Source organism: Belonocnema kinseyi, chromosome 5 (assembly GCF_010883055.1).
Source record: "Belonocnema kinseyi isolate 2016_QV_RU_SX_M_011 chromosome 5, B_treatae_v1, whole genome shotgun sequence".
NCBI classification, from domain to species: domain Eukaryota; kingdom Metazoa; phylum Arthropoda; class Insecta; order Hymenoptera; family Cynipidae; genus Belonocnema; species Belonocnema kinseyi.
The window spans coordinates 45,487,020-45,506,462 of NC_046661.1; the positions used below are offsets into that span (position 1 = coordinate 45,487,020).

Genomic DNA, 19,443 nt, shown 5'->3' on the forward strand with positions numbered 1-19,443 from the left:
AGTGCATCATGAACCATAAATGAGTTATTATCTCATTTTCAAAAATTAAAATAAGAACCTTCTAAATAAACAATTTCAATAAATACTATCAATAAAACAAATTAAAATAAGGTTAAGAATGTTCCTTATTACATACGTTTTCCTGTACAGTTCTAAATATAAACAAGGATTTAGATTCAGAAAAATAAAAACAATATGCAGAAATCAATCCAATAAAAAACGTGGAAAATGGTTCTGAACAGAAATATTAATTACCTCCCTTTTTTGCTCTATAATCAATGGTTTTGTCCATTTTTATTGGAAATCAAGTATTAACTCAGCAAAACCATATATGCAATAAAAGTTTATTATCCTGATTTGAAACTGATTCTGAGTCTGATTCTGAAAATTGAGATGTTGGTGGTTATGCCAAATAGAGCAAGACTTTGCCATTACCTAGATGGGTTATCAAATTTTGCATGTCTTGAAATGGAATCAGTCTATAATCGTTTTAAAAAAATAAAGGACTTCTTTCGATTTTTCAATTGTTACTAAAATAATATAACATTTCCAGTTATTGGTATTCAACTTTTATTAAACATTATAACTAGATATATATTTTTTACAATCTCTTAGTTTTATTAAAGATTTTGCATTGTAGTTAGCGACGGCCGCACGCATTTTTCGCATCGTATTCCAATGCATGTTCGAACCTTGAATAAGTTAGTTACGAGTGGAGACGTCATATTAGCCGCGACTCACAAGAAATATTCGGAATGCTTACATGAAAAATTAAAATGATGTGAATACTTCTGCCTCTACAAATTTCCTATAATGAAACTTAAGTTCAGTAAACTTCATCGTCGGATACTCCAGTCAAATATCAAGTTCATTCGGTGACCACTTTTTCTAAAAATACATTATGCATACGAGCTAATTTGTACATGAAGATTGATAGAAGTGCGTATTTAGATGATAAATATAAACGTTGATATTCAGATTACACTGCTATATGCTAGATACAAAAAAAACAGACTCATATAATGCGTGTTTGCATTACCATAAATAAAAAGACGAATATATTTCCCTAGGAAAATAACGGCAGTAAAAGTGCCAAGGTTATTGCGTTTCACATTGATTAAAAGAACAGCTTTAATAACCTTTCTTTTTTGTTTTAAACATACTTCTCGTTATTTTTTTCTTAAAAAAACATTTCTTGAAAATCAAAGTCGTTTTAGGAAACAACTTTTGTCTTCTATAATTCTGGTATAAAAAATTCATCGAGCCTAAATCTTATCGACTATGTGATAACAGATTTTTATAAAGTTTGTTTAACAACAAACAAACTAGTTCGTAAATTTATTTAAAATGACCTACTTCAGTTTACTTATTAATTTTACGATTATGCAAAAGAATCCAGAATTTTTCATCAGATCAAATAAACGTCTTTTTTCTCGACTAATCGATGCTCTGGAAATCACCAATTGACTATCTTTGAAATTCGTCGATCACACAAAGGCGACATTGAACGAAGGCACAATTTTGTGTGACAACTTTGGCTCTTAGTTACTATCGTTTTATAAATCAGTCCATTTGTTTACGGAAGCGGGTTTCCGATCTTTCGCCTTCCACTTGAGAATTTGCTTCTCATGCTCGTACTTGAAATCTTCTTCGGTTATATTCAGTTTTAGAATCTGTGGAAAGTAACTTCAATTGAGGCTTAATGCTACAACTTTTGGAAAATAGTAGCAAAAATGTGGTTTACATTTTTTCATTATTAAACTTATAAAATACACGCAGGCCTCGGGTCGATTAGGGTATTATGTTTAATTCAGAAAATACGATTTTTAACATATTTTTGGAAAAATAATTGTTTAAATAAATTATATTTGTATAAACAATAAAAAAATTGTTCATATATTCTTTTTACACACTATACAGTCAGAAAAATAATAGTACGTTTTCTATTTTATTTCATTTTTTTATAGTTATCGAAAAATAAACTACTTGAACAAATAAATAAAAATTGTTTAAACAAATAGAGATATGTTCAACATTAGAAGAAATTTATCAAATTTATGTAATTATTCAACAAAAAGTAGCATAAGATACGGCTTGAGAAAAAATTGGACAAATCTGGCTCAATTTTGAGAAATTTGGTGAATAAACAATAATTAATTGCTTCAATGATTACATTGTTTAAAAAGTGATGGTAAGTATTCAAATTGTCTATTACTAAATATTTGTATAAAAACTAAGGGATAAAATGCTAAAAATAAACAATAATCAAATAGTGAATAATAACAAATTTTTAGATGTTTGAATTTCGAAAAAAGTGGTCTCAAAAATATTCAAATGCGTTCACTTTTTGAATTTTTATCCACAATGGCTGGCTAATGAACTTGACCTTCAGTTTTCGACACCTAAAGCGTGTACCAAAGGCCATTCTAATAGATTAATTTTTTCGAAAGTAATCGTGTTCATAAACAGACAAACATACATATAGACACATTCGTAAAAACCTGTTTTTCGAATTCAGAGGATCTCAATACGTAAACATTTGACAAAATCGAGAGGGGAGGAGAGGGGTGTGTGAAATTTGACACAAATCTAATACCTTCAATGATGAGATTGCAAAAATTGAAAAATAAAGTTTCCAAATATTTTTTATCTTGATGTAGCACTAAAATACTTTAATGTATTCGTTTGTTAATAAAAAATTAGGAAATTGGTTTAAATACTGTAACCAGTTCTATATTATTTATAAGGAGTGTCTTTACTGATCTTATGATGTTCTAGATAAATATAAGTAAATTCAACAAAATGTGATTTTTTTTTAAGTTTCAACTTTTTTAAATAAAAAAAATCTGCCAACTGCGCGGACACATGCTCATTGCTCGCATGTTTGCGTGCGCCCATAGAATAATGAATTTACTTTCGTAGAGGCTTCTTCAGCTTTAAAGAACACATTTTCATCATGTGTCTTGTAAGAAAAAAAAGGGAAAATGCTAGTTTTCATATCTAATTTAGACAAATAATTTTGTTATTACACATTTTATTGTACCTTGTGCTTTTTTCCAAAATTTTAATTTGTTTATTTGCAATGTCATTTTTTACGGTTAAGACAAAAACTAAGCGTCTTATCAACAAATATTTATAACAAATTTGTCAAATTTTGTTGGTGAACAACTTTTGCCTATTCATTTTTTTCGTATCTTGTGCCCTTTTTCCAAACCTTTTAATTTTTATAACATTATTTTTTACGGTTAAAACAAAGCTACGCATCCTTTCAATAAATTACTCATAAAAAATTTATAAATCTTTTTGAACAAAGAACTTTTGTCTATTAATTTTTTTCGTATCGTATATGGGTTATTCAAAATTTTAATTCCTTTAATTTTGAATCTTATTTTTTACAATTAAAACAAAAAGTATGCGTCCTATTAACAAATAATTAACAACACATTTTTAGATCTTTTTGAGTGAACAATTTTTTTCAATTATTTTTTTTCCGTATCTTGCATAGTTTATCCTCAAACAAAGAATTTTTTGTTTAATAACATTTTCCACTATTAAGGAAATTAAATAAGGAACACTAACAACCCAGTGGGCACCGGGACGTCCTAAAGACGTTCTTAGAATGTACCTCTATGTCATATGATTTGACGTCTTTAAGACATCATTTGAATCTTTTCATATCTTTAAAAGATCCTTATGACGTCCTTAAGACGTCCGAGGAAAGACGTATATAGGACAAATTTAGGACTTGTGTGCCCACTGGGAAGGGAAGGTTACTCCAGGTTTCCCTCGCCGGTTTGATTCTCCCTGATATATGCTGTAGTACTCGAAAAAGTAAGCGATTGTGTAATTTTGTGTATAAAAATTAAATTTATTTCGATCAAACCTACTGGAAAAGTTTCCTTGTGATGAAAGATGAATAACGTGATTTACTCAAAAAAGACAAAAAAAATGAAGGGCGTAAACCACCCCTACATATATTTAAATTTGTGCTAAAAAAGTTTAAATTCACAGAGAGATTTTTGAAAAAAATATATATTGCACTTAAGACAAAAGTAAAGTTGAATTGTTTCGCATAAAAAATGTTCTTTTTGATTAATGAGGGTGGCCACCCCTAAAACTTTTTATTTTGTGTATATGATAATATATACTTTTTATACGCAAATGCAATTAGGACGATAGTTTTATAAAGAAGGAAGTAAAATAGAGACCACCCAATATAAACAAAAAGATTACGCTGGAGAAAACCACCTCTACGTATTTTCAAATACGTTGAAAATTACTAAATTAATAGGAAATATATATATTGCACTTGAGACAAAAATAAAGTTGTCATATTTCCTAATTATACATAGAATTGCAAAATATGTTTAACCTCGAGCAAAAAAATCCCAAGAAAATACGTGTTAGACACAAGAAATAGGATGAAGTTATTTATGTATTTTTAATAAGAAGAGAGCATCGAAGACAGTAACTACCCCTAAATGGTTTCACATTATTAACCTTTATAATTAAACCTTGTGCGCATTATTTTCAAAGTTTCTTTAATTTTAAGGTATGCGATAATAGAATTACTGACAACGAATATTGAATCTTTCATGTCAACCCTATTGGAATAATTTTAAAATTTACAATTTTATCAAATTATATAACATCATCTTTATTTAATATTTTTACAGATAGGTCTCATTATTTGTTGTAAGCTATTCTATTATTATACATTCTGTGATAAATTTTATCTAGTCACATAACAAGGTGTTTTTTAATTTAAATTTTAATATTATTCCAACAGGAACAACGGAAAAAATTCAACCTTTAGCCTATGTATTTGGGTTTAGAGTTTGAAAAAATTGTGCCCGTCACTTTTCCGATTCTCTTATTTTGATGTACATATCAGGAATAACATTATTAAGCTTTAGCCTTCGGTGCATAATCGCAGTTAAGCTCACCATGATACATTAATCTTTTAAAATATGCATGGTACAAAAGCGGATAAATTGCAGAAAAACCAGGTGAATTCGAAAATCCGATGGACTTTAGCTTCGGTGATTCTTGTAAAACACGTTGTGGCATATTAGTATGTACGAATATCGCTGTATAATTCGATGTTTGTGGGGTAAGAAATCATTGTGTTTTAAACACTTTTTTGAAGAATATCATTATTGTTCAAAGTTCGAAGAATACATCTTCGATATACTCTCAAGAATTCAGAATATTGTAAATTTCACCTGAACGTATTATTTTTGTCTATAGACTATGCATGCTTTTTAATTATTTTTATGATTTTTTTTTTGTGAAGAAATAGTTTAGAGGCAGTTGTCCTCTTTAATGCTCTTTTTTTCTTAAAAATATATAAATAAGTTCGTCCTTTTTTTGCGTGCAACACGTATTTTGTTCGGATTTTTTTATCGATTTTAGACTTATTTTACAAATTTATACATAATTGAGGGGTGTTTAACCCCGCTTAATTTTTTTATTTATGTTGGATACTCTATTTTACTTCCTTCGTTATAAAACTATCTTCATAATTTTCTTTGTATACGGAAAGTATATATGAGCATAGACACAAAAGAAAAAGTTTTAGGGGTGGCCACCCCTCTTAATTGTTTTTTAATTTATTGGGCGATACACGTCAACTTTATTTTTCTCTCAAGTGCAAAATATATTTTTTTCAAATTTTTTCCTGTGATTTTAAACATTTTTAGCAAAACTTTAAATATATGTAGGGCTGATTTAACCCCTTTATTTTTTTATTTTTTGAGTAAATCAGTCTATTCATCTTTCATCGCGAGGAAACTTTTCCTGTAGGTTTAATTGAAATAAATTTAATTTTTATATACAACACTACACAATCGACACTTGATGCCCCTATCTTTGAGGGGCTGTTTCACCCCTTTAAAGTATTTGTCCACGGATAAAAAAAATACGTGTTGCTTAGTTTTCGAGTACTACAACATATATCAGGGAAAATCAAATCGGCGAGGGACACCTCGAGTTCCTTCCTTGTCAGAAACGTTTGTGTGCTCCTAAATTTTTACAATTTCAAAATTTTTTGTTGCTTTTTTGATAATTATAAAAATGCAGGTCGAGAAAAACATTTCTTAGCGCTTCTTATTTAATTTCCCAATTTAAAACGAAAAATATTTTCCTTATAAAAACAATTGCCCCAAGAAAATTTGTTCATCTTTTTGAGACGAACAATTTTGGTTCTTAAAATTTTTTTCATATCTCTTATAGTTTTCCTGGAAAGTAGAACTTTTTATTTTTTAAAAAGCATTTCCAACGAGTAAATCTAGAACGGTTGGCCCAAAAAGGGTGGTTAACAACAAACTCGTCCTTTCTTTGTATGCCTTAAGACAGTGATACAAACATACATACATTCTGACTCGGGGGGTCTCACAACGTGAAGATCTGAAGGAAGTGGACGAAGTTAAATTTTACATGAAACTAATACCTTCTAATTAGGACGAGAATGTACAAATTAAAAAGTCGGCATTCACAAATCTCACTGCAAATCTTGCTTCCCCACTGTGCGTTGGAACGATATAAAGATCTATTGAAACAATAGTTGCATTCACATGCAGTGAGAGAGGATAGTAGCATTAGTGGCATTATTTTCAAAATACAGTCGATATTGGATTTAAGACCTCTGGATTGGAGTCTTCCCAGAATCAGAGCCGGGCCACCTGTATGATTCAGAGGAACTGCGGGGGATGTGCAGAGCTAAATCAGACGTGACAAAACAGAACGAGAAACAGGAGAGAAAAAACGGTTCGGAAACCCTGGATTGGAGTCAACCATCAGTCCCAAAACCGGCCTGTAATCCAGGTTTGGAAGGGTGTCAATAGGAGGCTTGCAAAAAATTTTTTTTTAATTTACCTGATAAACTAGAGCCTCCTCTTCCATGATTTCGGGTGGTGGATTCCTGAGAATTTGAAGCGTTTCATACATCGTTGGACATTTTTTCGTGATAGACGTTCGCCCTAAGGAGCCTTTCAACAAAACCAGAGCGACTTTAAAGATAATCTTGACGCCCTCACACAAAAACATGTCCCACATTCGCAAAATGCTCTCCCAAGGTAAAGTGCGAGTGTAGACGCACAAAAACCACTCAGTCATATAGAGAATCGGTTCCATCTTCTGTTTCTTCTGTAATTTCAAATTATTCAAACAAATTAGTCAATATTAATTCAAAATGTTTCTAATTTAATTTACAATCACGCATTTAAAATTAAGAATTACTGATGGCAAACAAAATCATTTACAAATTGTTAGAATCGAAAAATATTCTTGTCGAGGAGTTGAGCCTTCAAGATTTCAAAGATTTCACACTGATTTCGAAATTTTCAAAAGGATTTCAAAGAGCTCAAATATTTCAAAGTATTTCAAAAAATATTTTAACGATTTCACAAAGATTACATAAACTTCACAAGGATTTATAAGATTTCTAAATATTTCACTAAGATTTACAAAGGCTTAAATGATTTTTGAAACATTTCACAAAGATTTCGAAGATTTCAGAAGGATTTTAACAGATTGAACAAAGATTACAAACATTTTAAAGATTTAAAAAAATATTTCTAAGATTTAAATGACTTCTAAAAGATGGCGGAAAGATTTCAAAAAGTTCAAAGATTTAAAAAAATATTTTCAAGATTTCAATCATTTCACAAAAATTACATAAGCTTCACAAGAATTTCAAAGATTTCAAAATATTTCAAAGATTTAAACAATTTTTCGAACACCTGACAAAGATATCAAAAGAATTTTAAGGAGTTCAAAGATTCCCAAATATTTTGAAAAGTGTCACAAAAATGTAAACGTCTTTTTGAAAACCTTTCACGAAGATATTGACATTTCACAAATTTTTCAAAGACTTTACAAAATTTTCAAAGATTTGAATCATCCTAAAATATTTCAATGATTTCACAAATAAGAAAGAATTCGCAAACATTTCACAAAGTTTCTTCCAACAAATTTTAAGAGTGATCAACTCCTCAATTATTTATTAGTTTAAAAACGTGTTTTAGGTTTGCTTGTTATCAACTTGATCAACCGAATAATACGATGAACCGCTTCGTATTATTTGCAGCTTACGTAGCAGTAGCGTTATTTAGGATTATTCTGTTTCTATGCCATTTTTCTAATCATTAAACGTCTTTAGTACCAAATGCTTGTAGGCAACGGGAGAGACCCTCTTGAGCAAAGCAAATAGAATATCGCCATCTTTCTGCAAGGTTTCCATTCCCTGGCTGTAATATCCAAAAAGATATTTGTCGGAGACAGCAACTAAACACCAGAAAGCTTGAACGGCAGGCATATGCATGAGCAGAAAAGCCGCAATTGGAGCTTGAGCCTGGCAATATCCAACTTTGCTATTGAGAATCGAGTAAGCCTTCAGGACCTGGAAGAGTTCCTGTTGACCCGGAGCATTGTCGACGAACATCTCATGATGGGGAAATTGCCTATGAAGATCCTTTTTTATATCCTCGATATACTTTGGGTCTCCTGGCCTCGCAATCAGCTCCTCGTAGAGGTTTGGGTTTTGGTTTAGAAGTAATTGACCTCCACAAAGATTTAACCAGGCGCGAAGCCGTACCGAAGGTGGAATGCCTTTTCGACATCTGTCTCGTACCTTGCGGTAATTCGCGCTCATGAACACGTTCCAGTTATTTAACATACGGATCCATTTCCTCTCTCTTCGCAAAATCACCTCTGGAGGAATTGCCTGCTTTCTGCCAAATAAATAAATAAATAAATAAATAGATTTTCAAAGTAATCTGACTCAAAGTATTTCAACTTTGAATGTCCCAAAGTGGCTGCTAAAATGCAATATTAGGTACGACCGGTTTTTAATGTATGGACATAAAATGGAAAAGTCTTCTAATTTAAACAGGGTTAATTTTTTTAAATTACGGCGTTAAAATGACAGAAAAAATTCAAAATGATAAAATCGACTACTTTATACAATATTGATTCAAGTTCTATTTCGATAACTTGCATATTTATTGCATATTTTGTTCTTAAATTGCAACTACTTTCAATTTCCCATATTTAATTTAACGAATGTAATGCCTTTCAAATTTTAATATATTACCTTTATCTTTCCATATATATGGGTGAATCACCCGGTAAAAAAACAGTTGTTCATTAATTTCATGACTTTTGAGTTTAATTTCCACATTTGGATTGATTAATAATTTAAGATTATTGAATGTACTTCAAGTTGTGAACATTTTATTAAATGGAAAGTGTCTTTATTTGCCCAATATAACCGACTTCGATGCCCGAAAAATATCGTATAAAAATTTAACGTCATCCGATTACACGGTTCAATTATCAGACGAAGCATATGTTGAAGGTGTTTTATGAAAAAAAAATTGACAAAAACATGTCGATTATTATAGACTAAAAATATTGTTTAAAATGATAAAATTTGTATTATATTTGCTTGTCCTCCGGTAACACAAAAGTTGTATGCAACGATTGAAGTTAGTTTCAAAATGGAAAATAATCGATATTCCTCTTATTGTTTAATTTAAACATTATTTTTAATAAATTCAGAGTAATATTCTACTTCTATGATAACATTTTTCCACAGAAAATGATTTCTAACCATACAATGTTAATAAATCAGCATAAGAATGTAGAATTAATTGATGTTCTATTACAATTAATTTATATAATTAACTTCCAAATGTAACAATATGTTTAATTGTATTATAAATAATTATAGTAACAGAATTATATTCTGTTTGTTATTTTGACTGAAAAATATAGCACATGGTTTATATCAAAATATTGTCATTAAACACAAAAAAAATATTATTAAAAAAGAAGAACGTACGTTTTTTCTGAAATAATTTTTTCGATTTTTTTTTTTTCAAAATCAAATAGTTCCAACCTTATGATTTACATTCATATAAAGGCAACGTAAATAATTAAGTTACTTTGAGAGTAACCGTGAAGATTTATGTCGCTATTTTGTAACTACAACTAACTATGCCATTGCTTAAGTAACTTCAACAACATTGACGAATTTTAAAGATCTAACAATGATTTATATCGCTACAAATAATTCTAGTAACTTAGTTACTGATGTCTGAAATTCTGTTATTAGTTTACTGTCTTTTACTTGAAAAATATGTGAATTTTTTACCTTTCTGGACTGTATTGTGATCCTCCCAAAAAACCATGTCGATCTGGAACCGTAGACACGACTGAACTACATTGATAAATGCTACTGCCTTCCGATTCGGATTCTCCATTCAAATCCTCCTCGATACTATGCGAGGTTGAAGCAGCCATTGCATCTTCTTACTTCTCTGTGAAATGACATTCAATGCAATAAATAAACATTTTAAATTTATTTATGAAATTTTATTATATAGTTATAAAAAGATAACGATATTTCACAAAAATTACAAAAATATACAGATGATAAATAATTAAACAACTGAGCCAAAAATTTGAATTTATTGATCAAAATATGCAACGTTCTGCAGAAAAAGTTAAAACTATCCAACCATAAATCTAATATGTTAAATAAATTATTTTTATACGCTTTTCATTTTTTTAATAAGCCATAATCGTTTCTTTTAGACAGTACCATCATTATTAAGATTTAGATTTTTGAAATTATAATACAATATTCATTCATCTTGTCTTTAAAATATACAGTAAGTTCATAAAATTTAACAGGGTTTTAAATTTTATGATTTTTCGTAATAATGAAAATAATAACCTTGTAAAATGTCATTCAAATTCCACTAGTCACAATGCCTTACTATATTCATATAAAGCTAGACACACTAAATTATTATACAATGGATAACATGTTTCATCTCCAAATCTTTAGTCTTAAAAAAAAAATCCTTCTCAAAAATAAAAAAAAGTGACACAATCTATCAATGTGGTTGAAGAATCTATTTAATTAAGGCGTAAGTGATCAAAATTTGATTATAATTATTGACTGATTATAATCAGACTGTTAAATAAATGAAATGCAAAAAAATTTATCAACAAAATGAAAATAGATATATTCACTTTTGATTCGGCAAATGCATATTTCGCTGTTTATTCATGTTCTAATGGTATAAACTTGCAAGTCTTGTTTATAAATAAAATCATAAGACAATTATTGATATATTATTACTATATTTTTTATTTTTAAAGTAATAATATTGCAAAGTTTTGTAAAATTATATATTTTAAAAGAAATATTGAAAAGTATTTATGAATTTTACAATGTATTTAGATGTTTAGCAAGTATCTCAATTAATAAAAATTTTGTTTAAAAATATTGAAAAGCTTGAGTTCACTACTTTACTCAGGGCAACTTTATTTATAAAAACATTTTATCACCTTCCTAAAACTTAAAATGTGATTAATTATTGCACAAACTTCGAATAGACGGATGAATCTTGACCTTTTCTTGAGTTATTTTAATTTGGCCCCCTAGCCAGCAGAGACTCGACATACCCCAGGGGCCAACCGTAAACCACAAAATCGTCTGCTTTTGCAAACTATGACACGTCGTACCAGAGATGAGGTCTCTGGTCGTACCTTGCAAGGAGTGTATGCACCTATATATAATTATTTGTAATAAAAACATATGTAGTGACTCACAAACGCCCATTAAGCAAAGATTATAATCTTTGAAGAATAAGTCCTGACCTCCTGCACAATCTTCTGCTATGCGATTTACGCAATTTGTCATATAAACTTCCATTTATTCACTTCCCACTCACTTTTCGGTCAACACCCCTGCAATTTTCCTTACAGCAATTTTGTCGTTTCAGATGAAACTTGCACTTTTATTAATCGCTTCACGCCCAGAGTTTTTACTTTTTACGATTGACATCTGTCAGAGTCCATGGGTGTCTATGGGGCGTCCAAAAAAGGCAAAAACTCAATGATTAACAAGCAATCAGGTTTCGGCCAATCATGGGTGAGAGGCACTGTTTACTACTCGACATGTTATCCTTATCTATCACAGTGGATGAAGCGAGAATCCCTGCTCTGAAACAGTCTGGAGAAAGAAGACTGGGGCTTCTAACCTCAATTTTCCCTGACTGCCTGGGATACTGCAAAGTGTGACAGGTAACGGTAAATCGATTATCGAACGCAAATCGATTTCAGTTTTGGAATTTAACTAGAATACCGAAATGTACAATTGCAGAGCAGAACTTATGACTGTAAAGACTGTAAATGCATAAAGGATGGAAAAACATTGAATAATCACAAATTAATGCAAATGAAGTCCAAGAGAGGGGCAATGGGGGGGGGGGAGTGAAGTAGTGGATAGTAATTAGTTCTTATCGTTCTTATTCATTTTACTCAGATGCGGGAAATTCAAATCTAGGTATTATATTTTGTTGTATTTTCATCCTTTTCATATACTTTTCGTGTAATAATATTTGGCAAACTCACTGAATTTATAAGTACCTCTACAGCCCTACAAATCGATAAGAATAAATTATTAAAAAAATAACTTCAGTGGTTTGGGGTGCTCGGTATCAGGTTAAGTTGGAAAATATTTTCAGGTTAGGTTCAGTCTGTTCACAGCAGACGACACAACAGCCACGCTGGTTGTCAAAATGTAATTATATAAACGAAAAATTATCATTCGAATCATAAAAATTAATTTCTACTGGTAATCTTATAATGTTTTCCTTCGGGGTGACATTTTCTTCTCATTAAGACGAAGAATTTGACTTAAAATATGATGAATGCGAGAGTCACCCGATGGCTTCTCCAAAGCAGCAAAGTTTGCAGAAGAAGTCTGAACACAAATGCTACAAGAAGTCCAACTGAAGCAATAAATTCAAACTTGGGAAATGAAGATGAAACCACTCATTTCGGGTTCAAAACCATCAAATCTAGCGAGAAGGCAAAACGAGGTAATGCTAATTTTTCACACTTTTATTTATTTATTGTTCAATTTAAACTTAAACTTTGGATTTATATAGCAGGCGATAAAGAAATTTTTTAATTTAATATAGCCAAAGATAATATTTCGATTAAAAATAATTATAAAATTATCAAAATAGTATAAGCTCACAACAGTATAATCATTTTAAATTAAAAATATTCATTGAATAACTTCTAGCCTCGTAATTAAAAACTCAAAAAGGAAATCTTTATTTGTGGTTTGAATGCAATTTTAAAATTCATCAGTTTCAGATTGAACGTTTCGAAACTAACTCATTTTGAATTGAAATCTTTACAAAAAATCAGGGTGACCACCCACACGGGAAAACGCCGAGAATCTGAAATATTATACCGGGACATTTTCTGAATTTCATAATTAGCGCATTTTATAGCTTGTAAATTGTTGCTAAATACATTTTTTCCAATAATTTCAGTTTCTTTTGACAGCATAAGTGGAAATTAAGGTGGTAAAAAAATTTTATTTTCGATTATTAGTAATCGACCCCCCCCCCCCCCCCCCCCCCCCCCCCCCCCCCCCCCAATTCTTTCATTTTTTGGAATAAGTGCCCCCGGGCTTTTGAAATTAAACATGTACTTTTAAATAGGAAAAGTTCGGTTTGCGAAAAACTGGAAAAAAGAAGTAGTTATTATCATTGAATTTTTTAATTAAAGTTTAGTCACTTCATAAAGAATGTTTAAGGATTAATTTCTATCCAATACATTTTGTATTTAACGCCTGAAGTCCGTTGCATTGTGTCCGGAAAATACCCCGAAAAATGCAAAATATCAGTTTTATATCAAATTTGTGCTGAAGTCGGTATTTTTTGGAATTTATTCAATATTTATTATTTTTATTCTATAAGTGATAACTGTCCAAGTAGTTAAAAACGAATTTTAAACTGCTTAAATAATTCTTATTTGCTTAAACGATATTTTTTCCAGTAAATCGTAAAAATTTCTATTTTTCAGGATGAATGAAACATTTGATGAATGTCAAAAGTAATATTTTTTGCTTAACATATTTCTCTTGTATATATTTTTTCGCTAAATAGTGAAAATTTAATATTTTCCGGAATTAATGACACAATTAACGAGTCTTAACTTTTTTTTTGTTTATGATATTTGTCAGTTATTAAAAAAAATGCATTCGCTCATACAATTTTTTTTAAAAATGTGGTCACCCACATTTATAACTATGTGTATATAATAATCCTCCACTCATTTATTCTGTCCACATTCATTGTAGAAAAACGGTTGGTTGCGCCCATTTGCATGGGCCCATACACATTTACTTAGTAAGATATGATACTGCTATTGTATTATTTCGAACAACCATTTTCTTAGTGGCTGGTACTAATTAAATAGTCACTGCAATTAATGGAATTCTTGTGGCAACTAATAAAACAGCAGTACCATATCTTACTAACTAAATATTTGCACCAACTGATCATTGTTTTCAGCGTTGAAAGCTCCTATGTTTCCTCGCGCTTTTCGCCTTCTAATTGTCTTCCCACTCAAAGCAACATGAAATTTCTGCCAGTGCATGAAAAATGCTCTATCTTTGATCCTGCACTTCAGATTAAAATAATTTAATTTTAACAATTATTATTTTTTCAATGAATATTTTAAATATTCGAATTGAAGGTTAGCAGTACATAATTAGATAGCCAATTTTTTAAAATGATTTTATAATCTTTTCCTTCCCTTCACGATATTTTTAAAAATTATGATCGTTTATTGAAAAAAGTTTCTCTTTTTCACATATACACTGGAACCGCGTTTATGTCCACCAATATATAATATCTTGGGAGTTTTTATTTTTTATTCAAACTGACGATTACATATTTTATCGCAATCCGTAGTCTAGCCTGTTCTAATTTGTGATCAATGTAACTTTGAGATTTTCAGCTAACACATATTTTTCCTCGAAAATGAATAACTGTTTCTAATAAAATTTTGTACACGACACCTCAGAAGTAATCTTCTGTCTCATTTTTAAATTGTGATTTCGACTTAACAGAATGTTTTTTCCTTCGCCTGAAAAATTCCTATTTTGTTGGTTATCTTGTTCTGCACTGCCACCCTATAATTTAAGTATTCTTCAACTTTTAAATGAAGTTTGTAATTATTTAATTTTTACCGCTCCAAACTTGAATCCATTAGCTTTAATAGTTTCAAATTTTGAAAAATTGTTCTCATTAGTTTTAGCGTTACTCTATAATTTTTTTATGTAATAATATGAAATTCTAGAAATTCAGAAGCTTTAAAAGTTTTAGATTTTTAATTATTTAAATTTGAACGTGTTTAATTATCAAGAACACAATTACAGATTCTTTTGATTTTAAACTATCCAATTTACCAAATTTCAATTTTAAAATACTCAATTTATAACGGTTTGAAATTGTCCTATTTTTGAAAATTTAAAATGAAATTATTCAATTTAAACTTTTAATCTCAATTTCAATTTTAAAATGCACGCACGCTTTTCGCGCATCTATTTACCGTTAGTATGTAATAAAACGCATCTGTGTATTTTCCTTTATAAGGCAGAAAAATTTCCTTTTCCTACTAATTATATGATTCAAAATCAATCAATTTCATGTAAAAAAGTTTGCTGGTGCTCATCGACTTCCGTAATTGATCATATGAGAAAAACTGTGGATTTCAAGAAGAGAATATATATATGATGATTGCCACCCTGAAGTTCCCCTTAAAATTTAACTGTTTAAAATTGAACAATACTTGAATATGGATGGTTTTAAAAATAAAATATTCTAAATGAAGTATTCCAAATAAAAAGCCTTATTATAGACCGTAAGCCCACAACGTAAATGGTAACGTGATACAGGTAAGGCCAATTTTCACCTGAGAGGTTCGTCTTATGACGAGGAACGTAAAAGTGAGTGCGTGCCAGGTCTGAGTGGATGCGTTGAGCGGTGGCCACCTGTCAAAGGTGTCAATTTTGACATTTGACTAACGACTAACGTGACTCGGATAAGGTTGAAAATTGGCGTGCATGTAGTACAAGAAAAAATGTTGACATAATTTTTTTATGCACATTTTATAGATGTTTCTTGCCGTCAATGGAAAGTCATCATTTTTATGGCGGGCATGATTGCAAGTGACTGGAACGTCTAAAACCAAAAAATGAAACGGAATTTGAAAGAGTACATGTTTGGCTAGGAAATAAGAGACGATAATTTATTTCGGGCAAAAATATACAAAATGGCGGACCTAAGAATTTTATTTTTCAAGAATCCAATTTTTTCCAGTTAAAAATCAAAATGACAATTAAAGAAGATCTATATGAATCTTCTTCATAATAGTTTAAGTTAAAGCTATTGATGTATAGAAAAACATTGTTTAATTTCGGACCGATCGGTTGAATAATTTTGACTTACAATTCCCGCCAATCGTAAAAACGCTGTTTTGAGAAAAATGCGTTTAAGTTTTTTGAAGCAATTTTTCGTGCATAACACCTACTCACCTTCAATCAGCTATGCCAGGTCCATACAAAATCCCTTCTGACTCTTCAAGCAGGTATTATTTCGAATTTTGACACCAACATTTTTAAAGAGTTATAAGTTCGAATAAGATAATAAAAAAAATCGATTTTTCGACCTTGATAATAGGGGGGGGGGGGTACCCTTAAAGCAATTTCATTTTGGCCACTTTTAAACAAGGAAAAAATTGCCCGTCAATTTCCGGTCATCAAAGGTTTTCCTCGATCATTAGAAAAATAGTGTGTGATGAACAGCATTACAATGGCTTTACTTATTTCCTTAATTGTGTTATCAACATTTTTTCAAAATGTTGATATTTTATTATTTATATTTTATTATTTATATTTTATTTATATTTTATTATTTAACCGGATCTATTTCAAATCAGGCAGAATCTGCACTTCAAGTCGCAAACACTTCTTGGCAAAGAAATATGTTGTTTTTAGACAAAATTAGGAAAAATGTATGTTTCTCATTCAAGAAAAAACAGTGTATTTAGAGATATTTGGATCATTTAAGTCTTTGACTTGTATTTCTAAAGCAAATAATACTTTTTTCTTTAGACTGTCTTTTTCCGGACCATTCCAATTTAAAAACAAGAATTCTAATCTTGTAACATTCATAATATACGGGGTGACCCATTTTAATCTATAGATTCAAATATCTCTTAAAATACTCCAGCTACAAAAAAAAATGTTGAGACAAAAATTGAAATTTTAAAGTTAAGATGGTTTAAAAAAAATGGAAACCCCCATTTTTGACTGCGGATTTAAAAAGAGCGGAAAATTTCACGTCAAAAATATTTTTAGAGAAATGTGCTTTTGTGGCCTTGGAAGGGTCAAAAACCAAGTTTGAATGTCCGAAAACGGCCAGATGCCCTTTTTCTCATTATCGTGGGTTTCTTAGAATCTAAAACGTTCAAAATGCTATTAAAATGTCGATAAAATATAAAGGTGTGAACCACCTTAACTATCTTGACATTCAGATAAGTTTTGAAGGTCAAGATGATTTTTTTTAGGAAATCCCTATTTTAAATTCTGGATTTGAAAAGAGCGAAAAATATTACGTCAAAAATGTTGTATGGGAAATTTGTAAAAGTGTCTACCATCTTGACCTTCAGATAAATTTTCAAATTCCTTGAAGGTAAATTGTATTTTTCTGCCTACAGAAACCCTATTTTTGGCAGCGGATTCGTAGTGCGCGGAAAATCGTACGTAAGAAATAGTATATTAAATTTTTTATTCTTAGCTTGGAAATATTAAATCTAGAGCACCTGTTTAAAAAGCGCTTCAAACCGTAACTTTTAGCGCTACCCGGAACAACGACGTGAGCGCAGTAAGTTCCGTTTCCTTTGGGGTACTTGTTTATCGTAAGTCCCCTTGCCTCTCACGTGTGAGGTTCTTGTTTTCTATGACTCCTCTTGGCTCTCACAATGACTGTAATTATTATTTCAAATATCCATGGAGTAACTGTTCGAAATTACCTCCGTAATACATAAACGTAAACGCCTTACAAAATTGCCCACGGCTCTAAGCAAACTTTCTCTCGAAATGGCCGCACAAGCTGTTCGAATTCCTTATATCAGATCTTCTCTCGTCGTCGGCCGTTGAGCAAAAACAACATTTTTAACATATCCCCCCCAAAAAAATCAGGTAATGTAAGGTCTGATGACCAAGCGGGCCATTCAACTGGACTTCTCCGTCCGATCCACCTGCCATTGTAATGGTTATTCGAAAACTCACGAACGATGAGTGCGAAGTGTGGCGTAGCACCATCTTGTTGGAACCATATTCTTAGCCTTGTTGCTAAGTCAACATTCTCTAGTGGTCCAAGTAAGTGGTCTCTTAGCAATTCTCAGTAGGATTGTCTATCAACTTTCCCATAAAAAGTAGGGTCCAGTTAAATGACCATTTACTATTCCACACCATACCATAAAACTCCATCAGTTTTGATGATCGATAGGTCTGTATCAGTGGGAATTTCTTTTGACCAATAATGATCGTTATACATATTGAGCTGTCCGTCTCTGAATAACCATTACAATGGCAAGTGGATCGGACGGAGAGGTCCAGTTGAATGACCCCTTTGCTAACCAGGCCTTATATCAACTCATTTTTTTGTGGGTATATGTGAGAAATGTTGCTTTGGCTAAACAGCCGACGATGAGAGAAGATCTAATAGAACGAAATCGAACGGCTTGTTTGGCCATTCCGAAAGAGAGTTTGCTTAGAACCGTGGACAATTTTGAAAGACGTTTACGTTTAGGTAATTTCGAGCAGTTGCTTCGTGGGTAATTGAAATAATTACAGTTATTGTGAGAAGCAAGACGACTCAGGATAAACAAGCACTTCAAAGGGAACAGAACTTACTACGTCCACGTCGTTGTTCCTGGGTGACGCTAAAAGTTAGGTTTCTAAAAGCTTATTAACTTCTGAAACAGGTGCTCTAGATTTAACATTTCCAAGTTAAGAATATAAAATTTTAACGTACCTTTTCTGACGTACGATTTTCCGTGCGCTAAAAATCCGATGACAAAAATAGGGTTTCTGTAGGAAGAAAAATAAAATTGACCTTGAATTACTTTGAAAATTTATATGAAGGTCAAATTATCTATAAAACATTTTTGACCTAACATTTTTCGTATTTTAAATCCAAATTTCAAAATAAGGATTTCTTTTAAAGAAAACAGCTTGACCTTCGAATCACCTTGAAAACTTATCTGAAGGTCAATATGGTCAAGGTGGTTCACACTTTTACATTTCATCGACTTTTTAAAAGCATCTTGAACGTTTACTATTTTCAAAAAACCATGATAATTAGAAAAAAATGCAAATTTTAAAATTGAGCTCAAGTTCCAAATTAATAGTTCTGTACGATTTTAGGCCGAAAATTTTTTTTTTAGATGGAGCATTTTAAGCGATTTTTGTATCCAAAGATAAGAATGGGTCTCCATGTATTAGAATCATTATAAATGGCATGAAACAAGTTTAAATTACAATTTGTATATATT

At 30.8% G+C, this 19,443-nt stretch overlaps 2 protein-coding genes across 7 annotated transcripts in view; one reads left to right on the forward strand and one right to left on the reverse strand.

Annotated features, from left to right (window-relative positions):
* Window positions 1-553: 553 nt before the first annotated feature.
* On the reverse strand, window positions 554-11,962 carry LOC117173166 (TBC1 domain family member whacked-like). Of its 5 annotated transcripts, none has more exons than XM_033361579.1 (5): window positions 11,748-11,962; window positions 10,157-10,322; window positions 8,165-8,732; window positions 6,877-7,146; window positions 554-1,673 (listed from the first exon to the last, which is right to left on the reverse strand). In XM_033361579.1, the coding sequence occupies exons 2-5, from the start codon at window positions 10,303-10,305 to the stop codon at window positions 1,557-1,559; spliced, it is 1,104 nt and encodes a 367-aa protein (XP_033217470.1). In that variant the 5' UTR covers window positions 10,306-10,322; window positions 11,748-11,962; the 3' UTR covers window positions 554-1,556. The 5 variants fall into 5 exon arrangements, with proteins under 5 accessions (XP_033217470.1, XP_033217469.1, XP_033217471.1 ...); XM_033361578.1 differs by having other exon boundaries at window positions 11,626-11,960; XM_033361580.1 differs by lacking the exon at window positions 11,748-11,962 and adding an exon at window positions 11,401-11,502.
* A 105-nt stretch (window positions 11,963-12,067) lies between these two features.
* LOC117173168 (2-methoxy-6-polyprenyl-1,4-benzoquinol methylase, mitochondrial) overlaps window positions 12,068-19,443 on the forward strand; it is an 11,813-nt gene continuing 4,437 nt past the window's right edge. Inside the window, exons 1-2 of one of the 2 annotated variants that reach the window (XM_033361585.1) lie at window positions 12,068-12,099; window positions 12,701-12,899. In XM_033361585.1, the coding sequence (XP_033217476.1) occupies window positions 12,722-12,899 (178 nt within the window). In that variant the 5' untranslated portion in view covers window positions 12,068-12,099; window positions 12,701-12,721. Of the gene's footprint in view, window positions 12,100-12,548; window positions 12,599-12,700; window positions 12,900-19,443 lie in introns of those variants that run through there. The other variant, XM_033361584.1, reaches the window with a different exon arrangement.